Genomic DNA, 25,529 nt, shown 5'->3' with positions numbered 1-25,529 from the left:
AGAAGAAAATACTTTATTTTCCACATTGTTTCTAATTTTACAGATTTCAAAATCATCTTTTCTTTTAGAGAGTGGGCAGATACCAAAACTGCACATAGAATTCACCACACTGCTCTAGTTCTTTATACAACTGCATGCTGGTGCTCTGTTTCACTAACCATTCCCCTCAATAATTTGTGACTTTGAAGCACTTTGTAAAGCATAGGAAGGGAAAGAAACAGTCTTTCTTTTTCAGTACAAAATGAAGACTTTTCTGCTCTTGTAGGGCTGCTTACTGTGTCCAGTTTTGGGCCCCTCACTGCAAGAAAGACATTGAGGCCCTGGAGCGTGTTCAGAGGAGGGCGACGAAGCTGGTGAGGGGTCTGGAGCACAGGCCTTATGAGGAGCGGCTGAGGGAGCTGGGATTGTTCAGTCTGGAGAAGAGGAGGCTCAGGGGAGACCTCATCGCTCTCTATAACTACCTGAAGGGAGGTTGTAGTGAGCTGGGGGTCAGCCTCTTCTCTCTTGTAACTAGTGACAGGACGAGGGGGAATGGCTTCAAGTTGCGCCAGGGGAGATTTAGGCTGGACATTAGGAAATACTACTTTTCTGAAAGAGTGGTCAGACGCTGGAACAGGCTGCCCAGGGAGGTGGTTGAGTCACCGTCCCTGGAGGTGTTCAAGAAACGTTTAGATATAGCGTTGAGAGACCTGGTTTAGTGGGGTTATGTTGGTGGTAGGTGGATGGTTGGACTAGGTGATCTTGTAGGTCTTTTCCAACCTAGCTAATTCTATGAATTCTATGAATTCTATGCTTCTTGAGAACATCTCTTCCCACAGCTGCATGATTTAGCATTTATAAATATTGAATTTTATCAGTTATTTTAACACCTAGTTAGCTACTCTGGTAATCTCTTTTTAGAGTTTTTTGGCCTGCTCTGAAGAGCAAACCTTTTAACCTTATTACTTAAAAATCATAATAGACTAGAATAGAGGATAAACAAAAGGAGGTTCCAGTGAAAATGTCAGGAATACTTCCAACATGAAAACTGACCATTATTACTATGCTGTGATCCAGCTTTTAAGCCACTTCAAGCAAACAAATGACTATGAACTGTAAAAAAATAAAAATAAAAGTAAAAAAAAAATCTCTCAATGCTACAACTCTGGTTTCCAAGTGGCAAGATCTCTTACAAGACTTTCCCTCATCTATATGCTGGTATCTCCTTCAAAGAGTTCCAAAAAAACAACTTCACTTTGTAGAAGCAATGCTGTTGGTTTCCCAGAATCATTTTCTACGTTTATATTATGTTATATTCCCTGGTCAATTCCTACGTCAAGATCTCATAGTTCTTTAAATGGTCATTTTTCCCTTTATGTTTCACAGCAACTTCTGTCAATGTTATAATCACAGATAAGTACTTTGATAAGTCCTCTGAAAAAAAGGATCATGATGTGCACATCTGCATGAGCTCTTCCACACCAAAAACAGATGGGAAAAGAATCGTCTGAATTTCATTCTTTCCGCAATACCTCGCCTGAACTCTTTTGACCTACCGTGTTCTGTTTTCACATTTCCTCTGCACAACTTTATAGCCCTTTTGTGTTCTCAATAGCAACTACTTAACCATTTGAACAGAAGCAGGGGAGCACCAGCACAAGCAGTGAGACTGCAAAATGCAAAGGACAACAGCTGCTGCTAACTCAGGCCTCCCATGTAAAGGCCACAATGACTGGACTATGTAAAGAACTGTATCCCCGTAGTTGCTCCTTCAGTTAACAGGCAGTTACCTTGATTGCAGGACAGGACAGCATCCCTGTGTTTGTGAACTTTCATCTGTGCCTCTGCCAAGTAATGCCATGCTCTTGGACACTGGCTAACCTTCTGCAAACCTAGCAGAAGAGGAGAAAGGCATTGAGAAGAAGTTGCTTAGCACTGCAAAGATTCTGCAGCTGGCAGATGCTGTTTTGGCCTATAATGCCATCAAAATCACTGTCATTAGATAATCAGTATGAGACAATTTTTCCTTTGAGTCTTTGCTTTGGGTATCTTAGACCTCCAAACTGTGAGGCAAAGACTAAGAAGGTTGTAAATGTCCGTTAGGCTTCATTTAATTGTTATTGATATGTTTACTGCTTCATCCAAGTAAAGTCCAAGAACAGTCACACTACAATAAAGTTTAAAGTGAAGTAAATAGTACTATACAGCTGGCTACAACAGAAATGATGGTCTTTAGAGATGTTATACTTAAATATACATTTAGAAAATATATCTCAGCCTTCCATCAGACAAAGCATTCATTTTTCTTTTAAAAGCCAGCTGATCTTTTTGCAACTTGCAAAAAGGCAAAGTAATATGCAAGTACAAGATTCGCAGAATATTGTAAACTAGCCGCTGTTCAAGTACCCATACCTCACATTACACATTTACCTTCAGTAAGACTTTTAATAGCCTCCTTATATTTCTTTTCTTGGAGGCATTTTATACCAAAACCAATGATGCCTGGACCACTACTTGAGTCCATCTCCTGAAGCTTAGAAAAATAGTGCAAGGCCTCTTCCGACAAAGTACCTAGTTTCAGAAAAAGAAACATTTTCTTGAGCTGTAGGTTTAAAAATGCAACAACCTACTTAAACTTACGTACATAAACATATATATTTATATGACATCCTTTGAACTCAAGGCCATAAGTTTATTAATTTTTTTTTCAGAGGTACTATAATAATTATAAGCTCTAAAAAGAAATATATAAAAATCAAGTAAGCATTAAAATACCCAGTATCATCAAACATCAGTGTAAAGCTTTTTTTTTTTTTAATATGCTAAATTACACATGTTAAATTACTCCAGGTATACTTTCTTTATTAAGAGAAAGCCAATCCTTCATACGCTTTCCATCTAAATCAAGGTCAACATCCATCTTTCAGAATCTGCCACAAAGAAATCAGAATGATTTCCTTTCAAAGGAGGCCTCGTTTAATTACAAATTCCTTGTGATGAACTTGCAAGAAACAGTTTTGCTGTGAAATCATGAAGTTTAATGTCCAGGCATAACATTTTATTGATGACGCTAATCTGTAGGCTTTGCAGTTGTTTCTTAAAACAACTGCTGTGACTTACAGCAACATCAACATTTTTTGAAATGATTTTTTAAAAAGTATGGACTCACTTGACAAAAGTAGCTTTTGATCTCCATTTGATAAAGAGGACTAACTCTGCAAGAGAGCTACAAGCCCACAAACGTGGGGCTTCAAGTACTGTGACATGGTTAGAATGACACAAATACAACGATAAAATTATTCTCTTCCTTGTTTAACCAAGCATATTTTGAGGTAGGTAACTTCAAATTCTGATGCTTTAAAGAATGAAATAAAGGACTAAATTTTGTAGTTACTTTTGAAAATGCTGGGAAAATGGTTAGCGGTGAACAACACTGTATTAGCAACTACTGATTATAACAATTGTATGTTTCCAGATCCCTGCAATACTAAAGACACCACTGTATAATTTCTCCTCAACAATTATTCTTTCCTACCTTGAACAAGCATCTAGACACATCTGTTTATCTCTATTTACAAAACTTTCTGGCTAACAATTTCACAGATCCTTATTTTTAGTCAGGAGGGATTTTCTTTGCCAAGAATAACCTAAACACAGCCATTCCTCAACCTTAGAGAATTGGTTAATTTCTCCATTCACTCTTCTAAGCTTAAGAAGCTTATAAATCACAGATGCTATTGAATGTAAAGCTTAAATCATTTATCTGGCGAGACTGTTCTAGAATTTTATAAGGCATTCTATCTGTAGCTTGGTGTGTTGCCAGTTTTGATCTTTTTTTGTCCTTTTAGTTTGTTTCTTTTGCCAATTTACAATCACCATTCAGCTACAGTACCAAGAAATTATAAACCTTATCTGGTTTTGGATGGGGTAGAGTTAATTTCCTTCATGGTGGTTGGTATGGTGCTATGTTTTGGATTTAGGATGGAAATAATGTTAGCAGCATATCAATGTTTTAGCTGTTGCTGAGCAGTGCTTACACAAGACAAAGACTTTTCAGCCTCTCACGCTGCCCTGCCTGCACAGAGGCTAGAGGTACAGAAGGAGCTGGGAGGGAAGCTGACCAAAACTGGCTAAAGGGATATCCCATCCAATACAGTACCAGATGGAATTGTAAAACTGCAAGGAACTGGCCAGTAGGCTGCTGCTGCTCAGGGACTGGCTGGGCACTGGTTGACTGGAGGTGTGCAACTGTGTTGTGCGCCACTTGTTTAGTGTATGGCTTTAACAGTAATAACAAATATTTTCTCTTTCTCTTCTGTCCTATTACACTGTCTTCAACTCAGCATATGCTTTTATTTTTTTCCCGATTCCTTTCCCATCCCACTGGCAGGGCAGAGAGCAAATGGCTGTATGGTGCTGAGCTGCCTGCTGAGTTAAATCACAACAGCATACAACTGAACACTTTTCATTTATAGACAGGCAAAACGTAACAGGAAATAAAGCGCACCTGTATTTAGCTGTGAAAGGTAAAAAATTGTTAAAAAGACTGTCACAAAATTAACTACAAAAAAAAAAATATTTTCAGACTTCCAAAATATCTACACCCATCCTACTCACCTGACTGAACGAAGTACAAGCAAAGTACTTCTAAAGGATAACACACAGTAGGATATAAAGCCAACATATTATCACAGGCTTTTTCCAATCTAGCTGTTTCATGAGGAAACTTGAAAGGAAAAAAGAAAACAAAAACAGTTATCTCTGTGAATTATCAGATGGTGGATGTTACATATAGTCACAGATTAACGTAACCTTACTTTTGACAAGGACTGAATAAAGTCTTTGTAAAGATTTCGGTGGTCTTCACTGGGAACACTGTCAGCAGAGTTCAGTGCCTCTTCAAATGCATTCAAAAGCTGAAATAAGAAATATTTTTTAATTATTTAATAATTAAAATAATTAATTTTTTTAATAATTGACACTGAATAAGTCAGTGCAATGACTCTGAGAAAATGTTATCAGCAGTTAAATCATAGCTAAACATTTCCTGGATCATATTCATAAAGTTTTTTTACTAGTACCATGAACAGAGGAAAAAGAAAGTAAGTTCCTTATACCAAAGTAGTACTCATGAAGGACTCAACACTAGTTTTTTAGTGCAAGATGAAGCAATAATATATCTTGCATAACATATGAACAAAGATGACAAAATTTGCGGGAACAGGTTCTCTCTAGTACCTAGTCCCAGTCCAGAGAGGACTTGGTACAACAAAATCTAGGTTACTAGCTGTTAGCCTTCCCTCCCAGCTCTGTAAAAATCTAGTCTTTTATTTCTGGACTCTATATATAAATGAATAAATGTATATAAATATGTAAATGTATTTATGTGTGGGAATATATGTATATATGGGAAAACATAAGCACTACTAAATGCAAACTACCAAACGAGCATCCTTCAGCAAAACATTGCCCACAGCTTCTCAAACAACAAAGTAAATGGTAGATTTGCAGATGAAATCTCATTCCTGATCTTTGTGTAACCTTGTTCTATATTACCCTTCCACACCCCCACCTCAAAAGACAGCAAGCGCTGTCTGCAGTACCTCTTTTCCTGATAACAGCTTTTAGCACTTAGAGCATTTGCCTTCTGAAGAAGTAGGCATAGATTCAGTTCCCTTTTGTCTGGAAGTATTTCAGCATACACTTTTTACCTTTTGTGAACATTGCTAACAACCAGACTGGGGAACAGGAAGTTCTATCCTTCTTTTTCATTTGAAAGAGTTTCATCTTGCAAGAACAGATAAATCAGATAAAAGAAAATTAACTTTGGCCATACAGAACACTGAATAAGTCATGATCCTACTGTTTGATTCAGTTTGCTTCAACATTCTCCTAAGAAGTGAGAGTCTAAAATATGCAGGAAAAAGCAATGTTTGGGTTCAAATTTTCCTGCACAGGATAAGCACTGGGTATGAAGATATGGAAAAAACGGCACAAAACCCCTTCCACCAAGGAAGCAGAAGGAGAGGAGTTTCTTGTTTTGGAGAATGCCTGTATTCTAGATGCTGTCAGAATTTACAAATACGCCAGGAGCTGTTCTGTTCAGTTATGTTAATGCAGGGATGCTTCTTGTAGGAGCATAATAATGCATCATTACATTACGCCACAAACCTAGGCTCCCACAAAACTGAGGAGGTAGTTAATGAGGAAGTTCCAGGAAAATTGTTTGGATCTGAGGGCTTTGTTTCACCATTTTGGGTCGTTGTACCTTCATTGTTTCTGTCAGATGGTGAAAACACCTACCTTTTCCTGAAAAGCTTAGTATCATTCAACATCTGTGAGAAATATTAACATGATTTTTATGTTTTCTAAGGCTTCCTCTGAAATCCAGCAGCACTGTGTACAGAAATGTAAGATGAGGAGGACTGAGAAACTTTACCAACTGTGCAGTCTTATTATCCTGGTACTGAGCACCATCTGCCAGTAACTGGATCATCCTCTTCCAAAGCTGATGAAGTTCTGCCTTTTCTGCACCTCCCTCCTTTTTTACTTCTATTAGCTTCTGCCATGTTTCTGCCGCCTGTCAATAGGAAACAAATGAACTATGTTGTAAGTCTTTAAATTGGACATCTGATCTTGTCAACTCTAAGCAATAAGTTTCAGTTCTCTCTGGAGAAAGGTCCAATGGAACGCTGTCGCAGAAGACATTCTTCAAACAGTCAACAGGCATCCTAAATTAAACACTGTTATATTACCAGATTACTTCCATCACTACACTCACTTATATTTGCATAATAGTCCATTGCAAAGAAATACTTGCATTGTTCCTTGAAAAATTTAAATGACAGTGCAGCCTGCCAAAGCCATGCATGGAAAAGGGAAGAATTAAAGCTATTCTGATCTGCTTTTTTTATAAAGAAAGCCCAGTGCCAGGCAGACTAAGAAAGTGAGTACATGGAGAAAAATGAGAGTTTTCATTATTAGATAGAGTTACAGACACACTGTAGGAGGGGAAGTGAACACCAGACTATAGCACACAGTGGGAACAGTGGCTGATAACTACCCACATTAAGTAAGACCTTTGTTAAAGAAAAATACTACCTTGAAATACAGGTCTTGGTGAAGTCCTTCCTATACTGTCTACCATAAACACTGGCAGGCAGAATGCTGTGAACAGGATTAGACATGAGTGAAATAGTAGGTCCTGACTAGAAGACAGAAGGAGTTTGCTTCCTACCATACTAGGGTAGACAACAGAGTGACAAAGAAAGTGATTACCCAGAGTTACCTGCCTTCTGATTAGAGCAGTAATAGGTTCCAAAACATTACCTTGGAACCTGCCTAGTTTCCAAGATAAGTAAGAGTGGCCACACGAAGAATATGAATTTTGACTGGTTCCTGGAGAAAACCAACAGTAAAAACAGACTTAAACAGTCCTCTTATAACCTCTGATCAATAAATTGAAGCCCTGTCAGAACTACAGCATTACAGACAGAACACATACTGAAATTCCAGTGTGCGGGACTGAGAAAGAAGGACTATCACACCTAACTTGTGGTTTCCTGTCCTACTCCTGTGGAGTACGTCTGCCTTTGTATATTACATGTATCACTTAATTTAGTATCATAAGCTGCTATGCAAAGAAGCTTTGAAGCTAAGGAAAAACCTTCAACTTGACAATAAGACAGAAATAAAATACTTCATTTCCTTTTTGGAGGAAAAGGAGGAACATGGTATGGTCTAAAACCACATGCTACCTTGTACAACAGTGAACTCTTCAAAAAGTAAAGAAAAAGTGAAAAGCATAACTGCAAAAAGAAGTATTCCATAATGTCACTACAGAGGCTGTAGGCAAAGCTACTGTTGAACTGTACAGGCATTTAACAGCTCCACCTCGTGGTAAAGTGACAAAATTATTTTTTCCACAGCAATCATGCTGACAAGGACTTTAAGACTGCTGCCAAGTGGGGAGTACCTTGTGATGCCCCAGAGCAGCTTTGCATGTCCTTACTTTTGTGCATGAGAGTGGCACTAAGGTCTGTGGCTTATGTATATTCCACCTCATCCCCTGGCACGAAGGAACAACCTAGGAGAGAATGATCCCACCAGAGACAAGCTACACAGGTATGTAGAACTGGCCAAGACAGGCAAAGACCTCTGAGGTACCGTGAGCGAATGTGCTTTTGGGATCACACTGGACTTCTAGAAATAGAACAGAAAAATGAGGTTGCATCCTTTCAGTCTGTACACCAATACTTTTTTTCAAGTTTTGTCAGTTTAAGAGGTTCCATCCAAGTCTGTTATGCAGTGGAAGAAGAGAATAACAGTCAAAAACCAGTTCTCCCTAGTTGTGGTCCAAGAGGAGATCTTCAGTAGTCTGCGGCCCAAAAACTACAGATTGTTTGATGGTGAGTAGTTAGTTTTGACAAGAAATTTCCTTCCAATCAGAAGAGAGAAATTACATTAGTCACCTACCTCCAAGTATTTATTTCCTTGGCGATATAGTTCCACCAGCTTGTTACATACATCACACCATTTCTGCTTGTCTCCACTAGAAAGAAGAAAATCAAAAAAGCTGAGCTTTCCATTAAATAGAGATACAACTTTCCAATTCTGTCAAATAAAGTTTTCTTATAACTTCACAGTTGCCAAACAAATACTTAGAACAAATACTATAAACTGCCTTGAAACTTCTACTCATTGCTGCTTTGGATAAACAATTACTTTAACAACTGGGCTTTTTGTTTTGAACTACTTTCAAATTCAGAAAACAAATGTAATGCTCCAGTGAACTACCATGACAGCTGAGTTACCTTTGTTTAGAACTGCATCTATAGGAGCTGGGTGTCATAGACTGCGATCATAAAGGAGGGAAGTTAAGCCTACTCATTAATGCAAGCTTGGAACCATCCCTGCAACATGCTTTAAGGCAGTGATCTTAAAGAGAGGACAAAGGATAACAATTTTCAAAATTGCAACTCAACTGCAACTATTACAGAAGTTTCTTCCCTGTCAAAAGGAATAGAAACAATGATCTTGTACAGATACAGAAAAACAAAGTAACAAACACTTTATCCAGTGGTAACTTCACTGAGCTAGAAACCTTAGACTGAATTATGGTATTCAATACAGTTTACCTTTCATAGAGTTCCAAGAGCTTTTGGTAAACATCTCCTAAGTCTCCTTGGACATCTGTTTGGTTGGATTTCTCATATAAATTTGCTAATCCCTGTAAAAAATAATAATAATTACAGATGACAATATTTGATGTCTGCAGTTATGAGTTATATTTACATTGCAAGTTCTGCCTAAAATATACATATGCATACTTATATATCCTGCCCCACTTTGATGGGCTCGTATGTTAATGTAGCAATATCTGAGCAAAATCTCAGCTGAGACTTCTCAATCTATTTTACACGAACAGCTTTCCTCACTTCCTGTTCTAATACTGACAACTATTCGAAACTTGTAAACGTTAAACGATCTTCTCTGCAAGATGTACTATACACAAAACACACTAAGCCATAAGATAAATGCTCTATATCTAAGTATCATACCACCTTGTATTGTAACAGAAGGCCAGAATATGACTGCTAGGCAACTAACAATATTTCAATATACCTCGAAATTGGGCACCAGCATTTATACTTTAAAAAGCTATTTATATTGAAGATGCAAAGCCTTACAACATTAGAAAATATTGGATACTGGCATCTGAGAGACAGATCTACCATGCAACCTAGTGCTCCATCATCCAAATATGTTATAGCCATATACTACTAGGAGTTGTCATGTACACACCATCCAACACACTGCTGTTTTAAAAGGTACAATGTTATTTTTTGAACAACAAAAATAAAGAACAATCTATTTCATGCTGAAAATATAAGACACGAGAGAAAACATTTTCTTTCTTATGAAAGAAGCACTGTCAAATATTTGTTAAGCTATGAGTATGGTATTTCAGAGCACGGATGAATTGGCTATGTGTGTCTTAACTCATGTTCTCCCTAGAGTGTTTCACTGCTCTCTTGTCTACTTAAGTATACTGGAACTTTACTATACTGGAACTAAAATTCATTCTGCTGCACACAAGTAACCATGGAAGTTCTTAATTCGGACACTGACAACACTTCTGCTACTGCAAAGCTTCAGAACAGTTAAGTGCCTGACGGAAACACAATGCAAGTTTCCTTTCTTCCCAAATTTAACCCTGCAGTAACATTTTTCATGGAAAAAACAACTGCATCTGGACATACACTTACCTGCCACGCCAGTAACTGGTTTGGTTCAAGTTCAATAGCCTTCTTATACGCTCCTTTGGCCTGATCAGGCTGCTCTAACTCAGCAGCTGCCAGGCCAATAAATACCCAAGCATTGTAGTTATTTTTTTCTTGCTTCAAGACTGCCTAGAAATAAACATTTTTTTAGGTGAAACTGATGAATGAGATGCATCTTACAGACTCATGCACTGACTTTTCTCATAAAGTTTGGTTAATTCTTCTTCATAGTAATTCTAGAAACTAGCTCATTTTTTGGAAAAGGGTAAGATTCACTTCAGCTTTTTATGCCACAAAAGGTTTCATATTTGAACTGTTCTGCCAGTTAACATAGCTGCAGCAGAGCAATTAAAGGTTTCCTGTCAAGGCGTAGATTATAAATGAATTTTGATCATCACTACTATAGTCTTAATGTTCTCATATCCATACATAAGCTATACACGCTATAGCAAAAGGAAATAGAAATATACTTGCGTAATCAATCTCAACTCTTCCATCAATGAGATGCATCACTTAGCTTAACTATACAGTTCTAGGTGTATGGGAACAGCAAATACAAGAAGCGCAAAAATTACTAATTTCCAATGAAATAATAATAATTACCTTGCAGTGTTTTAAGGCTTCCTTATATTCCTTATTTCTGATGGCTTCTCTAGCGCTCTTCAATGCTGCCTTCACCTCCTTATTTGACATTGTTGCTGCTAAGTAAAAACAACATGTAATAAATTATTAGAGAAGGACATAATGAACTCAAAATACTACTTATGTCCTACCATAATAGCATAAAGAAAGCATTTCAAACATGGGACTATACTGCAACATGCCAGAACGCATATTGAAAGATCAATTCCCTAAAAAAATGCCGAAACAAACAATTTGGTTAAAATGTATTAGTTACACTTAGCTCCTATGAAGGATTACACCACTATTCCAAAGAATTAAATGATACAAAGTATTCATCTTAAACCTTAACTCAAATTTCATTCTGTGATAATTTTAAATTGGATGAGAGGTGTTATATGACAGTCACTTTAGTGAGATTGCTGGAATGTCAGCACATGAGGGTGGTGAGACACAGGCTGCCCAGAGAAGCTGTGGGTACAGCACCCCTGAAGGTGCTGAAGGCAGTTTGGGTAGGGTCCCGGGCAGCATGATCTTGTGGGTGACAACCACCAGGACTGAACTGGATGGTCCTTCCAGCCCCAGTTATTATGTGATTCATTCTAAGAAGGACACAGCATACAGTTTTGCTTAAGCAGCGAGCACTGGACATGTTCCCAAGGGGTTCCTAAGAAGCTGAGATTTTCCTGCTCACCGTCTGTAGCAGGATGATGCTCAGCATATCACCAGCACTCATGTAGGACCTGCAGCGCTCCTATTCCTTCTCACACAACTAGAACAGACCCTGCTTCCAACTGCAGCTGCACAAAGAATGAAGCAGCTTTAAAGGACAAAAAAGGCACTCTTGTTTGTAAAGCCCGCCTCAATCATATACCAGTTGGAGTCATGTTTCATATTTAACCTACAACAAACTCTAAAAACATCATAAAACTGGCCAAATGGGATGCAATGGAGAAACAACGCTGCTGGTGAGGCACTAAAAGAGGCTGAAAAGATGGAAAAGCAGCTTGTAGAGGCCAAAGAGCAAAAGGTGGACTATAGGCCTAGAAGCATACTAATCATGTAAGGGCCAAGAAAGATGGCTGATATGAGAATCCCTCAAGGTGACAAGATAATTCAAAACAAATCTGACACACTCACACCACTCAGCAGCTCCTGGAGAGAAAGACAGCTTGCCGAGGAGGGCCGGGCTCCTCAGTCATCGCAACTATAAAAACACCGGGAGAGATCAAGCCTGGGCTCCATGTCCACCTGCAGAGAACAGAGAAGACACGTAACCCCCACTCGATGCCTCAGAGAGTGTCCCGCTCCCGCACCCGGAGGCAGAGCGGCTGCCACAAGACACGCTCCGCTCGGCACCTCGCCCCGCCGCGCCGCACCTCACAGCCCCGCATCCGCCGCCGCGGCCTGCGCACATGCGCACTCCTCCACAACGTCAACGTGCCGACGCGCCCCGCCCCGGGGCAGGCTGGGAGCTGTAGTTCTGCCGCCCGCCGCGCCCGGGGAGGCTGTGTGCGGCGTGATGTGGGGCGGCGGGCGGTTGGTGTTGCCGCGGGGGTTGCTCCTTATGGCTGCCGCGTACTGCGCAGCGCCGAGGCCGGCGAGACATTCCTCCCGGCCCAACGTGGTGCTGGTGGCCTGCGACTCTTTCGTGAGTAGCTGTGGCTCTGTGGGGCATTTCACGTTTACACCGCACTTGTGGCCAAGTTCCAGGTGTGATGATGGCTGTGTTGAGTGCTGCCCCCGTCGCACAGTGCTACCTCCGGTCCTTCGGCCAGGACAAACCGGTACCGCTGTCCCCAGAGGGCAGGGCTCAGCGCTGCCCCTCCGCTCGCTGCGAGGAGCTGCAGCCGCCATGAGGCTTCCCCTCAGCCTGCTCTGCCGTCCTTGGTGGCGCAGTTGCATGCTGCCTGTCATTCGTGGAATAATTCTTCCTGTCTATGTGGAAAATATGCTATCCATGTTCAAAACGCTTCGGAAGACACTTGTTAGTTGTGATTTCAAAGAAGAAGCAATAGCTCCTTTTCTTACTTTAGTTCCCCTGAGCGTATTTTTCTTATTGTTATAATTGTGAAAACATCAGCTCTCTTCACATTCAAATTTTTTGAATGTTTTTTTTCTCTAAATGTTCAGTTTTTACTAAAATTACTATTTACTAGAAAAATGCCCAATTTTAATTGTTAGCAGTTTGTTAAAGGCCATTTTCTTTCTAGATGCTTGCTGAAGCTGCAGACAAATCTGAAGCAGGCCTCTGTATGCTGGCATGCAAACAAGAAGGTTCTTGGGTGTTTTGTTGTTGTTGTTCTAGCTTTTTTTGTGGTGTGTAGTGAGGTTGTTTTGGGGGTGTTTTTTTTTGTTTGTTTGTTTTTTGACACCTTGTAAAGTCTGGTTGCATGCAGTATTCTTTGTAAATTTGCATATAGCTGATCAGTACCTGGCTGTGGGGAATCCTGAAGAAAGTAGAATGCAATTCTTGGGATTTTTTCTCACCCAATTTTGCTATTTTTTCTTGTTCTCCCACATACTATCCTGGAAGATTACACTAATAAAATTACAGTCAGAATTAAAAAACATACCTGACGAGGCACAGAAAAAGCACAGTAAGACATAATCCAACCATCAATCCATTGCTGCCATGGCCACTGAACCATGTCACATAATACCCAGTCTACACATTTCTTGAAAACCTTCACCACCTCCCTAGGCAGCCTGTTTCAATGCCTCACCACTTGTTCTGAGGATAATTTTTCCTAATATCCAACCTGAAACTCTCCTGGTGCAACTTTAGGCCTTTCTCTCTCATCCTATCAATAGTTATCTGGGAGAAGAGGTTGACCCCCACCTTGCTACAGCCTCCTTTAGGTAGCTGTAGACATATAGTTGTCTTTTGCATTGCCTTTTGTGTGTGTGTGTCTGTGCGTGAATAATGCACTTTATAGTGTTGTAATTAGATCTTCTTGACTGTTTATTTTACATATGTGAGCAGAATCAGCTGCATTTGAGTAATACAGCTTCAAGTTAATAAACTATAAATTACTGCAGGCAGTAATTTGGGACAGTGATGCTTACATGCTGTTACTCTATTTGACTGCAGGATGGACGTTTGACATTTTATCCAGGAAATCAGACTGTGGATTTGCCTTTCATAAATTTTATGAAAAGATATGGCTCTGTCTTTCTCAATGCCTATACCAACTCTCCAATTTGTTGTCCTTCTCGTGCAGGTAGGATCAGGAGAAACATCAGATAAATGCAAATGATTAATACTTGCCTATGTCAATTTAAATGTACGGTAAGTTCAAAGCCTTGAGATTAGGGGAGCTTTGCTGTGTTTTTCTCAGTAAGACCGATTAATTTTTTTGGTAGTATCTGGAATTTATACAGTATTTTGATGTTTGATCTGTTATTTCTTTTCTGTTTCTTGTGCAGTTTACATTTATTCCTAACGCTGTTAAATACATGACATATCCTTTAGCAACTTCAGTTACGTACTTAAGTATTCTTTACTTGCTGCAATCAGTGTCCCATATGCAACTTCCACTTGCAGAATTTAGAAATTGGGAAGTCAGAAGGAAGCTATATTCTTAAATCAAGTTTACATCTCAAAGTTTTTTTAGCCTTCTCAGTTGTTGCAAAGATGCTCCAGAAATGATATAAATTAAATGTCTTCTACAGCTGAAGGGAAAATGCCAGTTTTTTTTTTCATCCATAAATTGGAAGAAGCATCCTCTCCTGACTACAGCAGGCACAAGAAGCCAATTTTACTGCTGTATTCCATTTTGTAAGAACCTAGCTACTCCTTCTGTTTCTCAAGGTCAAGTTGTAAGTGAGTTAAGATTACATAAGCACGCTCTCAATCCTGTTTTCTTATTTTTGACTGCTGATTGCTGAGAACAATATTCTCCTGTTAGTTTATTCAATTTTAAGAAATGTTGTGAAGGTAGCAGCTAGTTCTCAAAGTGAGTAAGAGGCTACATCATGAATCCAACAGACCATCAACTTTGTTTAGCACTTCAAGTTGTCCATTGGCATTATCAGGAATACTGGTTGGTCATCACAAGTGCAGTTCTGAACCAGAGGGCATCTCTTGTTTAGCCAGTAGCTTGAAGCCCTGCAAAGAGCTGAGGATACATCTGCTGTGGAGGAGTCAGAGACTGTGCTAGGAGGAAAAGAACAAGCTGGGTGTGATCTGAGGCATTGGTGGGGACAGTAAGGGTATTGCTTTGATATGGTGTTATTGGGTTTTAGTGTTAGTGAATTTTCCATTGCTTAGAAGAGGTTCATTTTGCTTTAGGACTGACCTTTGGCCCTAAATTGGCATGGGGAAGAGCCAATGATTCTTGACAGGCCACAAAGAAATGGGACAAGAGGCTAATAGAAATTTTTCTTATAGTTCCTTTCAAATCTTACCTTGGTCTCATTTCTTTTTGTCCCCTTTTTAAGAATCTGGCTTTGTTTCTACAGCTAGTAGTGAAGTAGATTACATGAAAAGGATAAAACTGAGGACATGTAGTATTTATAAATATAACATACTCTAATTCTCTTCACAAATGTGAAGAGAATTTTGGAACAGGTTGCCCAAGGAGGTTGTGGATGCCCCGTCCCTGGAGGCATTCAGGGCCAGGCTGGATGTGGCTCTAGGCAGCCTGGTCTAGTGGTCGATGACCCTGCACTCAGCAAGGAGGTTGACCCTCAAAGATCTTTGAGGTCCTTTTCAACACAGGCCTTTCTATGATTCTATGAAATGTACCTAATTTTAGCACTAAAATCTAATTAAAATGAGAGGAGGTAATGCTTTGGAGTACGCGTTCATGGTTCATCAGGTTCTGCACTACTGTGACATTTTATTTCTGCAATAAATAACAGTATTTCATGATGTACAAAAAAGCTTGATTTAATGAATTCGTAGTGCATCACAAGATGGGACCTTGCTCTGCCATTCTGGGGATTATTTTAATAGATGTTCACATTGATGATGAAAATAAGATTCAGAAGAGTAGCATTTTATATTCCCACTCAGCTGGGTCACAATTTGACATTTTTTTGACCATTGAAATAATTAGATCCATTCTCAAGGATACTCAACTTAGTTTCGGTTAGGAAGTATCCTTACTCTTCAGAAACCGTATCTCATTTATTTTCCAGCTATGTGGAGCGGTCTTTTCACTCACTTAACAGAATCATGGAATAACTTCAAAGGTCTAGATCCAGATTATGTAACGTGGATGGATGTCATGCAGAAGCATGGCTACTACACACAGAAGTATGGGAAATTGGATTATACTTCTGGACATCATTCAGTGAGGTAATCAGATGGATGTTCCTTCTGTAGCATAGACAGCAGTGAGTAGTCTGGCAAGCCTCTCTGAGTACGATTTGCTAGTGAAGGAGATATGATCATTCTTCATTCTCATTGAAAGTACTGGAAATCAGAATTTATTTATGAAGTTTTAAAACAATTGTCTGTCAAGCCCTTGCACTTTCATTTTACATCCAGGGACTGAATTTCATGTTGCTCCTTTTTTCACTCCTCTACCAGGTTTTTTGAAGATTCTGATTTCTGGCTTATCTTTTTCTCCTCTTATGCCTGAGAATCAGTCCTGGTTGTGTCAAAAATCATTTGTATTGCTCCAGAGTGAGGGAAATGGTCTGAGGTTTAGGGTTGGTGTTTTTTGTTTGTTTGTTAGCTTGCTTTTTCTGTTTTTGTTTTTATCTTGATCCTATCTTCACTCTGATTAGACAGCCAGTCTGACCTACATTATATGTTTTTCTCTATATGTCAGCATTAAGATATTGTATGTAATTTGACACAGACACCACTCCTCTCCCCACATCTGATTTTACTCTTTGTCATATATGACTTCTCTAACTAGTTTGATTAGGGCATTTAGCTTGAAAATGTGTGTTAATCTAAACAGAGGCTTAATTTAAAAATGTACTTACAGATAATTCTAGTTATTCTGGACATAAAAAATGCAGTGGTAAAATTTCAGTGAGGATAACTTTTCAATACTGTATTCCAGTGAAAGTGCATGGTTACATCTTGAGCACTTTCATGTGTTCCCTTGGATTTTCAGTGGTGATATTAAAATTGCCCTGAACAAAATTAAGATGAGTAGGGATTTTAGTGTTTCCTCATAATCCTGTTTTTTGGCAGTTGTTGTCATTCAGTCTTACAAAGAAGCCAGGACATCTGTACCTCAGATTTCTCAGTGTTTTGTGGAGGGAAGAATTGTAACGCTTTTAAAAATCTGTTCCAAAAGTGTTGTCTTTTCCTCCCCCCTCACTTTATTTCTCTCTACATCCTTTTCCTCTCTTATTCTGTTTTTGTGATAGCATTTCTCATTTATATCAAAAGCAACTGTACAAGATAAATTGCTCTTACAGATTTTTGTTGTAATAGATAATGTTATAAAAAAGCCATAGTAGCACAATCCTAAACCAGAATGTGGCTTCTAAAGGTGCCTGCTCCAGCTAAGTCACTTCTCATGAGACTATTTCAAATAATAAAAATCCAAGGCCCAGTTTAGCAGATGAATAGTGTATGAATTGATGACAGAAAGTCAGTCAGGGTCAGCAAAGTGGAGACATTACTTCTAAATTTATTTTTTTTCTGTAGAAATTGAAAGAAGTACCATTCTGAAATTAACTTTTAATTAAAAAAAAAAAATTGAGAAACAGAAGAGAATGACTAAAGCTGTGAATATAAAATAGGTATAAAATAGATTAAGTTAATAACAATTCTCCTTCATGTAGAAATTACAAGGAGATGGCAGCTACAAATGTAGGAGACGTTAAGCGGGAATTCTTCATTATTTTCACGTGGAGGAAAAGTGAAGAAAACACTTTCCCTGAGTGCACCTATCTTGTGTCTGTATTTTCAGTAACCGTGTGGAAGCCTGGACTAGAGATGTTAAATTCCTGCTCCGGCAAGAGGGAAGACCCAAGGTAAATCTTACTGGTGACAGGAGGCATGTGAGAGTGATGGAAGCTGATTGGCAGGTTACTGACAAAGCAGTGACTTGGATAAAGGAAGAAGCTGTTAACCTCACTCAACCATTTGCTCTTTATTTGGGGCTAAATTTGCCACATCCATATCCATCACCTTATGCAGGAGAAAATTTTGGATCATCTACATTTTTAACATCTCCATATTGGCTTGAAAAGGTATGTGCAGGTGAAAGTTAAATCTAAATTTGTTCATAACTTTATTATGAAATGTGTTTTATTCCTTGTAATTTTTCAGGTCAGATCCAGTTTTGATATTTCAGTACACAGTAAGTAGTACTTGGATGAGATGTTGCACATTTGATGAAGCAAATAAAATAATTTTGTTCTGCTGTAGGAAATGAAAAGGTTTGTTGTCACTGAATCAATAAATTTGGACTTCATAGCTAGACGCACATTAAATTGATATAGTCAGTTTTGAGGTTTTCTGAAGCAGAAGTCTCTTTTCTGTTAACTGTCTGTGTGTGTAGAACTAGCAGAATATACAGATCTAGCGTTGTATGTAACTGATCAGCTCCTTTTTGCTTCAGTTCATCTTGTTAACTAAATGGCTTAATATCTGTGGAAATGTATTAGAGAATTGGACTAACGTATCAAATGCTTTTTGTCCAGAGGCCAAGACTTCTTACCCATTTCTCTGAAGACCTTCCCAGACTAAGTAAAAGTGTCTTTGTTGCTCTGTAGATGCACATAACACTCAATCTTTTTGATACATGTTGTATATAGTTATCTTACAGTTAATGAGGTGCTGTGCTGATGCTTCCATAATTCCTTTAGAGTACAGATCTAGAAAATGGTTCTAAAGTATCTCTTGCTCTTAAAAAAAGGTACAACCTGGAAAAGCACATATTTCTGAGTCCTGGTCTTCATTTGTAGCTGACTTGTATAGCTCTTTTATAACTAATTGACTCAATACCTATACAAATATGGAGGAAATAGCGGCACCATGTAACGTAAGCTACTGATGTCTCAAAGACCACAGAGTGAGAACTGACAAATTGTGCTAAGAAGTTTCAAGTTAAACCTTTCGTTTTCCTTCAAATTTTGTTTAATTCAGTTTCTAATATTACTTTCCTTTTTTTTTTTTTTTAGGTAAAATATGAAGCTATTAAAATTCCCACGTGGTCTTCACTTTCAGAGATGCATCCAGTAGACTATTATTCATCTTACACCAAGAATTGCACAGGAGAGTTTACGAAGCAAGAAGTAAGAAGCATTAGAGCATTTTATTATGCTATGTGTGCAGAGACAGATGCTATGCTTGGTAGGTAAAGCTTCATAAAACAGTGGGCTTTCTTATCCTGATTTTTTTTAAAAGAAATTTAAAATAAAATGCTGATAGAGCCAGTCTTTTGGAATAATGAAACAAAACCATACAATGCAGATCTAGGTGTAAGTTGCATAGATGTTGCTTAATCAATCTATTCAGTAAGTAACTGGATAGATTTTAAGGGTATTACCTGGTGAATTCATTCTGAAAGGTACTAACAAGGCCCATGAGTGAAACAGTAGAAGGTAGATTGGTACAGTAAAGCTTTGTTGGATACATGCACAAGAGGAAATAAATATTCTTTTAAGTGATAGTTGCAAAAATAGAAATACAGAAGGAAACAGAACTTTGAGATTGTAAGCACTTTGCCTGGAGATTGATTTTAAGTGTCTGGATTCAATGACAACTACGAATCATGAATTAAGCAATAAAGTTACCTTTGAAGGCTTCCTTAGCAGCGTATTGTTGAAAATGAAGAGGACAAAAGAATGAATTAAGCAGCCTGAGTTCTTCCTAGTTTGTGGTAAGATCTGCATGCACGACTATTACAATGCGAGGTGGTCATAATTTAGGGCATTTTATTTCTTAATTTGAATAGTGATGATGAAAGAACAAGAATTTTCTTGCCTTATAATATGAAATTCATGAATAAGCAAGCAAATCTTTTTTGTAGTTTTACAATGATTAGGTAATTTAAAAGGCATATAATTACTGTTTCACATTTTATGAAAGGACCGAGATCAACATGGACTGCCGGCAATAAAGGTATTGCCCAACTAAGTAAGCAATTCTGAGCTGTACTGTAACTTTGTAATTTATTTTAAGTTTTTAACTAGTCTGTTTAAACAAGAATCACCTTAATGTTTGAATGTTAAAGATATGCAAATGCTTTGCTTAATTACTGGCTTCATTGGTCTTGTCCATGTCCCCCTCGCGCAAGTTTCTGTGCAAGAGGCTCCTGTGGGGATATGGGCACATGATGAAGAGACACCCACTGATAAGGTGCATACTGTGAGGAGTCATTCACCCTAAAAGTAGTGTCTGGGCTTCTGCTGCCGTATTTTACTTCTATTGCAAAGCCAACTATTAGTTATAGCAAAAATGTGTCTCATCCTATAGAACATCTTTGCTCTTTGATATTCTTATAGTTGTTCAGTGCCCTCCAGGTTGCGCTGGGAGCCAGACTCCTGCAACTCACATACTGCTGTGTGTTGTTCTGGGCTAGATGTTTTGAATTTTGTCTCTTGTGGCAGAGATAGGATTTCGCAAGCCTTTGAATAGGATTTTTTGGGACTTGCACGCCACTGTATAGGTACAGAAGTTCAAAGAATATCTAACCTATCTTTTTGAAAACCTTTTTCTTGTTGCAGGAGAGATTATTTCGGTTCTGAGAGATACTGGGCTTCTTAAAAAAACGGTTGTTATGTTCACTTCAGATCATGGAGAACTTGCTATGGAACACCGTCAGTTCTATAAAATGAGCATGTATGAAGGAAGTTCCCATGTTCCTCTTCTAGTTATGGGCCCAGGCATAAAAGAACAGCAGCAAGTATCAGCTGTGGTGTCTCTGGTGGATATATATCCTACCATGCTTGGTGAGTTAAGTCATTTAAAATTATTCTTTTTTTTTTAAGTTACTAATTATTATTGTGTACTTGTATTATAGTCAAAATTATGTCTCCACTTTTTGAAACAATATAGTAACAGAACAGGAGGTGATGAATAATGAGGGGAGCACACACATGGACTTACGCAAAATGCAAGAAGGATGTATAAAAAGTAAATAAAGAAATTGGTGACTTTCCTTTTTATGGTTACTATCGTTCTCACAATTCTCACAAAAATGATTTTATTTGGGATTATTTGTTTAAACAATGTATTGGGAGATAATGACTAATCTGACACAGTTTAGACAAGAGTAATCCCTGCTAGCCTTCATATTGAGCGGTTCACTATAGAAATCAGAATGTAAATGCATCCAGAGTTGGAGTATACCCAAAAGAATAGCACTTTTGTTATGTTATCAAATGAATTCCCTTTATATAGTGTCAACTGGAAGAACCTTAGTGTAGACTTTTGTATAGGAAATGTACAATTGATGTGGGCAAGTATAATAAGGTATGATAATGTATATCATGCTTATCTTCTTGGATGTGGAAATATTCTTTATGGGGCAGTGAAACAGTTGAAAAGGACTCTCATTAAGTTACTTCTAGGAGTGAACTTTTGAACTGTTACCTGTGATAGATCAGACAAGATATGAATCCTTTTGGAACTAAATGTTAGCCACCATTTCAGGCTTTATCTAGGATGTTTTAGTCCACTAATGAGAAATATGTATTTTTCAAAGCACTCTGCAAATCTCTTTATTTAAAAAGTATCAGAAGCAGGCTGTAATTGTCTGAGAGTATGTGGGGCAAAAGATAATACTGTACTTCTAGCAGTAAAAGCCAGAGAAAATCCTTTTCTACTTTATTTTAAGTGGATTTTTTTATAAACAAAACAAAGGATACTTATCTGCTTGTCTCTTCTCAAAACTTTTGAAACACTTGTCAAGTTGAAGATAGCATAAAACCAGAGTAGCTTTCTTCTTTCTCTTCCAGATTCTGGTACTAAATCTGTATAAAGAAGTCTATACCAGAACAGATAAAAGTTGCAATACCATATGTATGGGAACTGCTGAGTCATGGCCTGAACCACTGATTGAGCAGTTGGAGGAAAGACCCAGTCAGCCCTGGGAGCACAGGTGAAGGCAATTCTCCTGTGCAGCCAGAAGGGGTAGAGCCAGGCTCCACCCCTCTTAGGCCTCATTTAAGGGCTGACTGGCCCTGAGGAAGGATTTCTTCCTGGAGATCCCTCCTTGGTGGGAGCCTTTTCCTGTGAGCTGGAGATATTTGTGATGTAATTTTATACAAAGGGGCTTATCCAAGTTAGAGGATTTTCCAGTAGGCTGTAAGAGCATCTGTAGTAGGCTATGGAGTCATCTTGTGTATTTTCAATGTGTGCACTGTATCGAAACCACCTCTGGTACCATCTTTATCTCCAGCCCTACGAAGTGCCCTCGTTCCTGAGTTTTGCCACCAGCTATATATAAGTGATAACTATAATGACCACCTTTTGAACAGTATTTTTCTAGTCATAGGTGAAGAATGCTGGTTAGGAGCTAAGCACCATTACTGCCAAAGCAAGTGTTAGACCAGGCAGGTTGAATGGGTATTGAGGTTGTAGGGTTCCCTCATGCTGTGTCAGTCTGAGGTGGTCAGAGAATATGGGAAGGGCATAAAAAAATAAAAAAGCCGAACGTGTCACTAGATGCTATAGATATGAGTTTTAACAAATGTTTTAAAGATTGACCTAGATGGAGCTGATACTGCTTTGGATGAAGATGGCGAGCAACTGAATTCAGGAAGTTTCTTAAAGATATTTTGTTATTTGCATGTTTTTGAGTTTCTGTGTTCTAGTAATATCTGGTTTATTGCAGTATATTTTCAGAGACATGTAGCATTATGTAAGTCTTTGTTCATCACGGTACCTGCAGTGGAACTTTGAATATGTTTATCTTTGCTTAGATCTAGCAAGAATTCCTGTCCTGCAGAACCTCAGTGGATATTCTCTTTTACCACTGCTGCTTGAAAATGTGGAGGATGAAGTGTCATGCAGAGGGCCTCGGCCCTCATGGGTGTTGAGTGAGTTCCATGGCTGCAATGTGAATGCTTCCACATACATGCTTCGAACTGATCAATGGAAATATATCACATACTCAGATGGCATTTCAGTGCCTCCACAACTGTTTGGTATGTTATAATTCTTGTGTCCTAACTGATCGGTTTATTTAAATGCAAATTGACTCTTAACTGCCTTTTTATTTGTTCCAGACCTTTCTGCTGATCCAGATGAGCTGACAAATGTTGCCATAAAATTCCCAGAAACTGTACATTCCTTGGATGAAATACTTCGCTCTATAGTAAACTATCCAAGGGTTTCTTCATCTGTTCAGAACTATAACAAAAGACAGTTTATCAGCTGGAAACAAAGTTTGGGGCAGAATTACTCAAATGTTATTGCCAACCTTAGATGGCATCAAGACTGGTTAAAGGAACCAAAAAAGTATGAGAATGCAATTGACAGGTGGCTCAGCCAAAGAGAACAAATATATTAATAAAATAAAAATGTCACAGACTTAACATGATTGAGGAGATGGAAACATTCTCCATTTGTAATTTTCTGTTGTATTTCAATTGTTAGAATTATTATCTTATATAAGCTATTTAAAGCAAAGATGCCTGAAGAATTACTGCGTTGTGCTAGAAAGCCCAAAGTGTTTTATGTAACTGGCCTGCAGAACAAATCTAGCTTTTACATGTTAAAATTCTGTAGCATGTAAGTATGCATAGAAAGAATGGTACATAAGTTCTAATTATGTCTATGGGACATATAGCTGGTTGCCAAAATGCAGAGTATTAAGTGTTGGAACTTAACAGGAATTTGCATTTTTAATGACAGGTTAAAGCAAGAATTATATTATGTATTATGGTGGGATACCTGTTACATTAGAGTATGCCAGAGCCAACTTTCCACCAAGGCAGATTGTCCATTACAAATATGTAGTCATCCACTTTCGAGATGCTGCAGAGGTTAGAATTTCATCAGAAAGATAGCAACTAGTGGCCTGAACATTAATGCACTTTATTCAATTACTTAATATTTCTTCATTCCATTTTCATTCATCATCATATTTGAAGATAGGGCTTCTTATCTCTGGCTTTTGGATCTGGACTTACCATGCAGCACTCTTCAAAACAGTTGCATAATACTACTCAGATGCTCTGGCTACCCACAGGCTACTCATTAAGTATGTTTTCAATGAAGAGAAATTGGTCTTTGTTCATTGTTGGAAATTACAGGGGGGAAAAAAGCAACAACTCAACAACAACAAAAATAAATCCCTCAGACCAAACCTGTGATTAGAGCTGTTTTCTGAAAAGTAATAATGGGATTTGCACAGCATTAAGTTGAAAACTGATTGAGTGGATCTCCACTGTGCAGTTAAATTCTGCAGGTAAATATTGTAATGTGCAAAGTTTGAACATAAAATATACACAGAGGGCATGCAGTTGAAGCTTGCAGAAAAGAAAAAAAAAAAGGAAATAAAACTACTATTTCTCATTAGGCCAGGGATGTAGCTAAGTAATTAAATAAAACACCAAAGGAGTTTTGGAAGAAGGTAAAATTTAACTGGTAAGTCAACTTTTCCTTAGTGAAAAATGCTTGTAGCAGCACATATGGGGGCTTATTCTTGGACACTATTGGTGCTGCTATAGTAGCAGTTCAGGATGACATTATAACTCATGCCTAAATGCTGTCAGGAATTTTAATGATGTACTCAGCAGTAATGGTAAGCTGAAAAAAAAAATAAACAGGAAAAATATGTGTATTTTCTGATAGCTAAGCACCCTATCTGCATTTTGTAAACTGCTTACTACACTATTAGTTAGCTGCATATATTCATGAATATGTTACTTTTCTTATTGTTCATAGAACATTAAGAATAATCTTATGCTACTTATTGCTTTGGTTTTATTTTTCCCCCCTTTTTTCCTTTTTTTTTTTAGTCATGGAGCAAGTTAATACATAAACCTTTAAGCCTTTTAGAATATGCCATTGTAATTTTTGCTAAGATGTAAAAAAAACACAGCAATGTAACGAATTGGCTGCATAAATAGAGGAAAAAAAGTCTGTATGAAGGCACATTTGTCAGTGAAAATAATAAACTGATCTCTTTACAAAGTTCTTGGCAGGTTGGAACTCACTGTAGGGAATACAGCAAAATAAAGTGTTGGCGGGCTGTACGTGTTTTGTGTGTTTTTTTTTCCTTTTGGTGTGTGTTTGTGTGGGTTTTTTTTATGTTTAAATATATCACTATGGAAAACTGTGTTCTGTCAATTCTGTGAATGCAGTGCTGTGTTGATTCTAGGTAACATGCTCTGGGTGTGCCTGCTTGAACAGGAGCTGGACCAGATGAACTCAGAGGTGCTTCTGACCTCAAAGAGTCTGGGATTCTGTGACACACACGTACTTATTATTGTACCCAGTCTTCTTAAAATGCTTATTTAACCAGAAAGCATTTTATTTATTAAAAGCAAAGCTTGAACTTCATGAGTTTTTAGCCAGAAAGAAGGCAAAAGAAAAAAAGGCCTCCTAAGACTTCACTGCCTCTATTTGCATTAAACAATCTACTTATGTTGGTAACTGAACTAATTTAAGTACAAAACTGAAACATTTAGCAACATTGTCATATTCAGCTGCACTATCATGGTTATGCTAGTACATCTGCCTTGTTAGAGCATCAAGTATCTGGGTAAAAAAAA

General features: G+C 38.2%; 2 protein-coding genes across 7 annotated transcripts in view; one reads left to right on the top strand and one right to left on the bottom strand.

The window, feature by feature from the left end:
- TTC37 (tetratricopeptide repeat domain 37) overlaps nucleotides 1-12,351 on the bottom strand; it is a 46,483-nt gene extending 34,132 nt beyond the window's left edge. The window contains exons 1-11 of one of the 5 annotated variants that reach the window (XM_021380275.1): nucleotides 12,263-12,351; nucleotides 12,024-12,134; nucleotides 10,866-10,963; nucleotides 10,248-10,391; nucleotides 9,117-9,208; nucleotides 8,455-8,530; nucleotides 6,419-6,559; nucleotides 4,797-4,895; nucleotides 4,597-4,705; nucleotides 2,410-2,550; nucleotides 1,770-1,871 (exon numbers count right to left, since the gene is read on the bottom strand). In XM_021380275.1, coding sequence (XP_021235950.1) covers nucleotides 1,770-1,871; nucleotides 2,410-2,550; nucleotides 4,597-4,705; nucleotides 4,797-4,895; nucleotides 6,419-6,559; nucleotides 8,455-8,530; nucleotides 9,117-9,208; nucleotides 10,248-10,391; nucleotides 10,866-10,955 — 994 coding nt within the window. In that variant the 5' untranslated portion in view covers nucleotides 10,956-10,963; nucleotides 12,024-12,134; nucleotides 12,263-12,351. The other 4 variants (XM_021380278.1, XM_021380277.1, XM_021380279.1 and 1 more) reach the window with 4 other exon arrangements.
- Nucleotides 12,333-25,010, top strand: ARSK (arylsulfatase family member K). Of its 2 annotated transcripts, XM_021380281.1 has the most exons (8): nucleotides 12,333-12,534; nucleotides 13,978-14,107; nucleotides 16,029-16,188; nucleotides 17,768-18,050; nucleotides 18,984-19,155; nucleotides 20,532-20,756; nucleotides 22,731-22,955; nucleotides 23,037-25,010. In XM_021380281.1, the coding sequence occupies exons 1-8, from the start codon at nucleotides 12,406-12,408 to the stop codon at nucleotides 23,318-23,320; spliced, it is 1,608 nt and encodes a 535-aa protein (XP_021235956.1). In that variant the 5' UTR covers nucleotides 12,333-12,405; the 3' UTR covers nucleotides 23,321-25,010. The 2 variants fall into 2 exon arrangements, with proteins under 2 accessions (XP_021235956.1, XP_021235957.1); XM_021380282.1 differs by lacking the exons at nucleotides 12,333-12,534; nucleotides 13,978-14,107 and adding an exon at nucleotides 14,154-14,175.

Source organism: Numida meleagris, chromosome Z, assembly GCF_002078875.1.
Source record: "Numida meleagris isolate 19003 breed g44 Domestic line chromosome Z, NumMel1.0, whole genome shotgun sequence".
Lineage (NCBI taxonomy): Eukaryota > Metazoa > Chordata > Aves > Galliformes > Numididae > Numida > Numida meleagris.
This window is presented reverse-complemented; position numbering and strand designations above follow the sequence as displayed.

Bases quoted from the DNA above. Each gene is read 5' to 3' on its own strand.
- ARSK (XM_021380281.1), top strand. From the start codon at position 12,406: ATGTGGGGCGGCGGGCGGTTGGTGTTGCCGCGGGGGTTGCTCCTTATG. The intron at 12,535-13,977 runs GTGAGTAGCTGT...ATTTGACTGCAG, and splicing joins TGGTGGCCTGCGACTCTTTC to GATGGACGTTTGACATTTTA. The intron at 19,156-20,531 runs GTAGGTAAAGCT...TTCTTGTTGCAG, and splicing joins AGAGACAGATGCTATGCTTG to GAGAGATTATTTCGGTTCTG.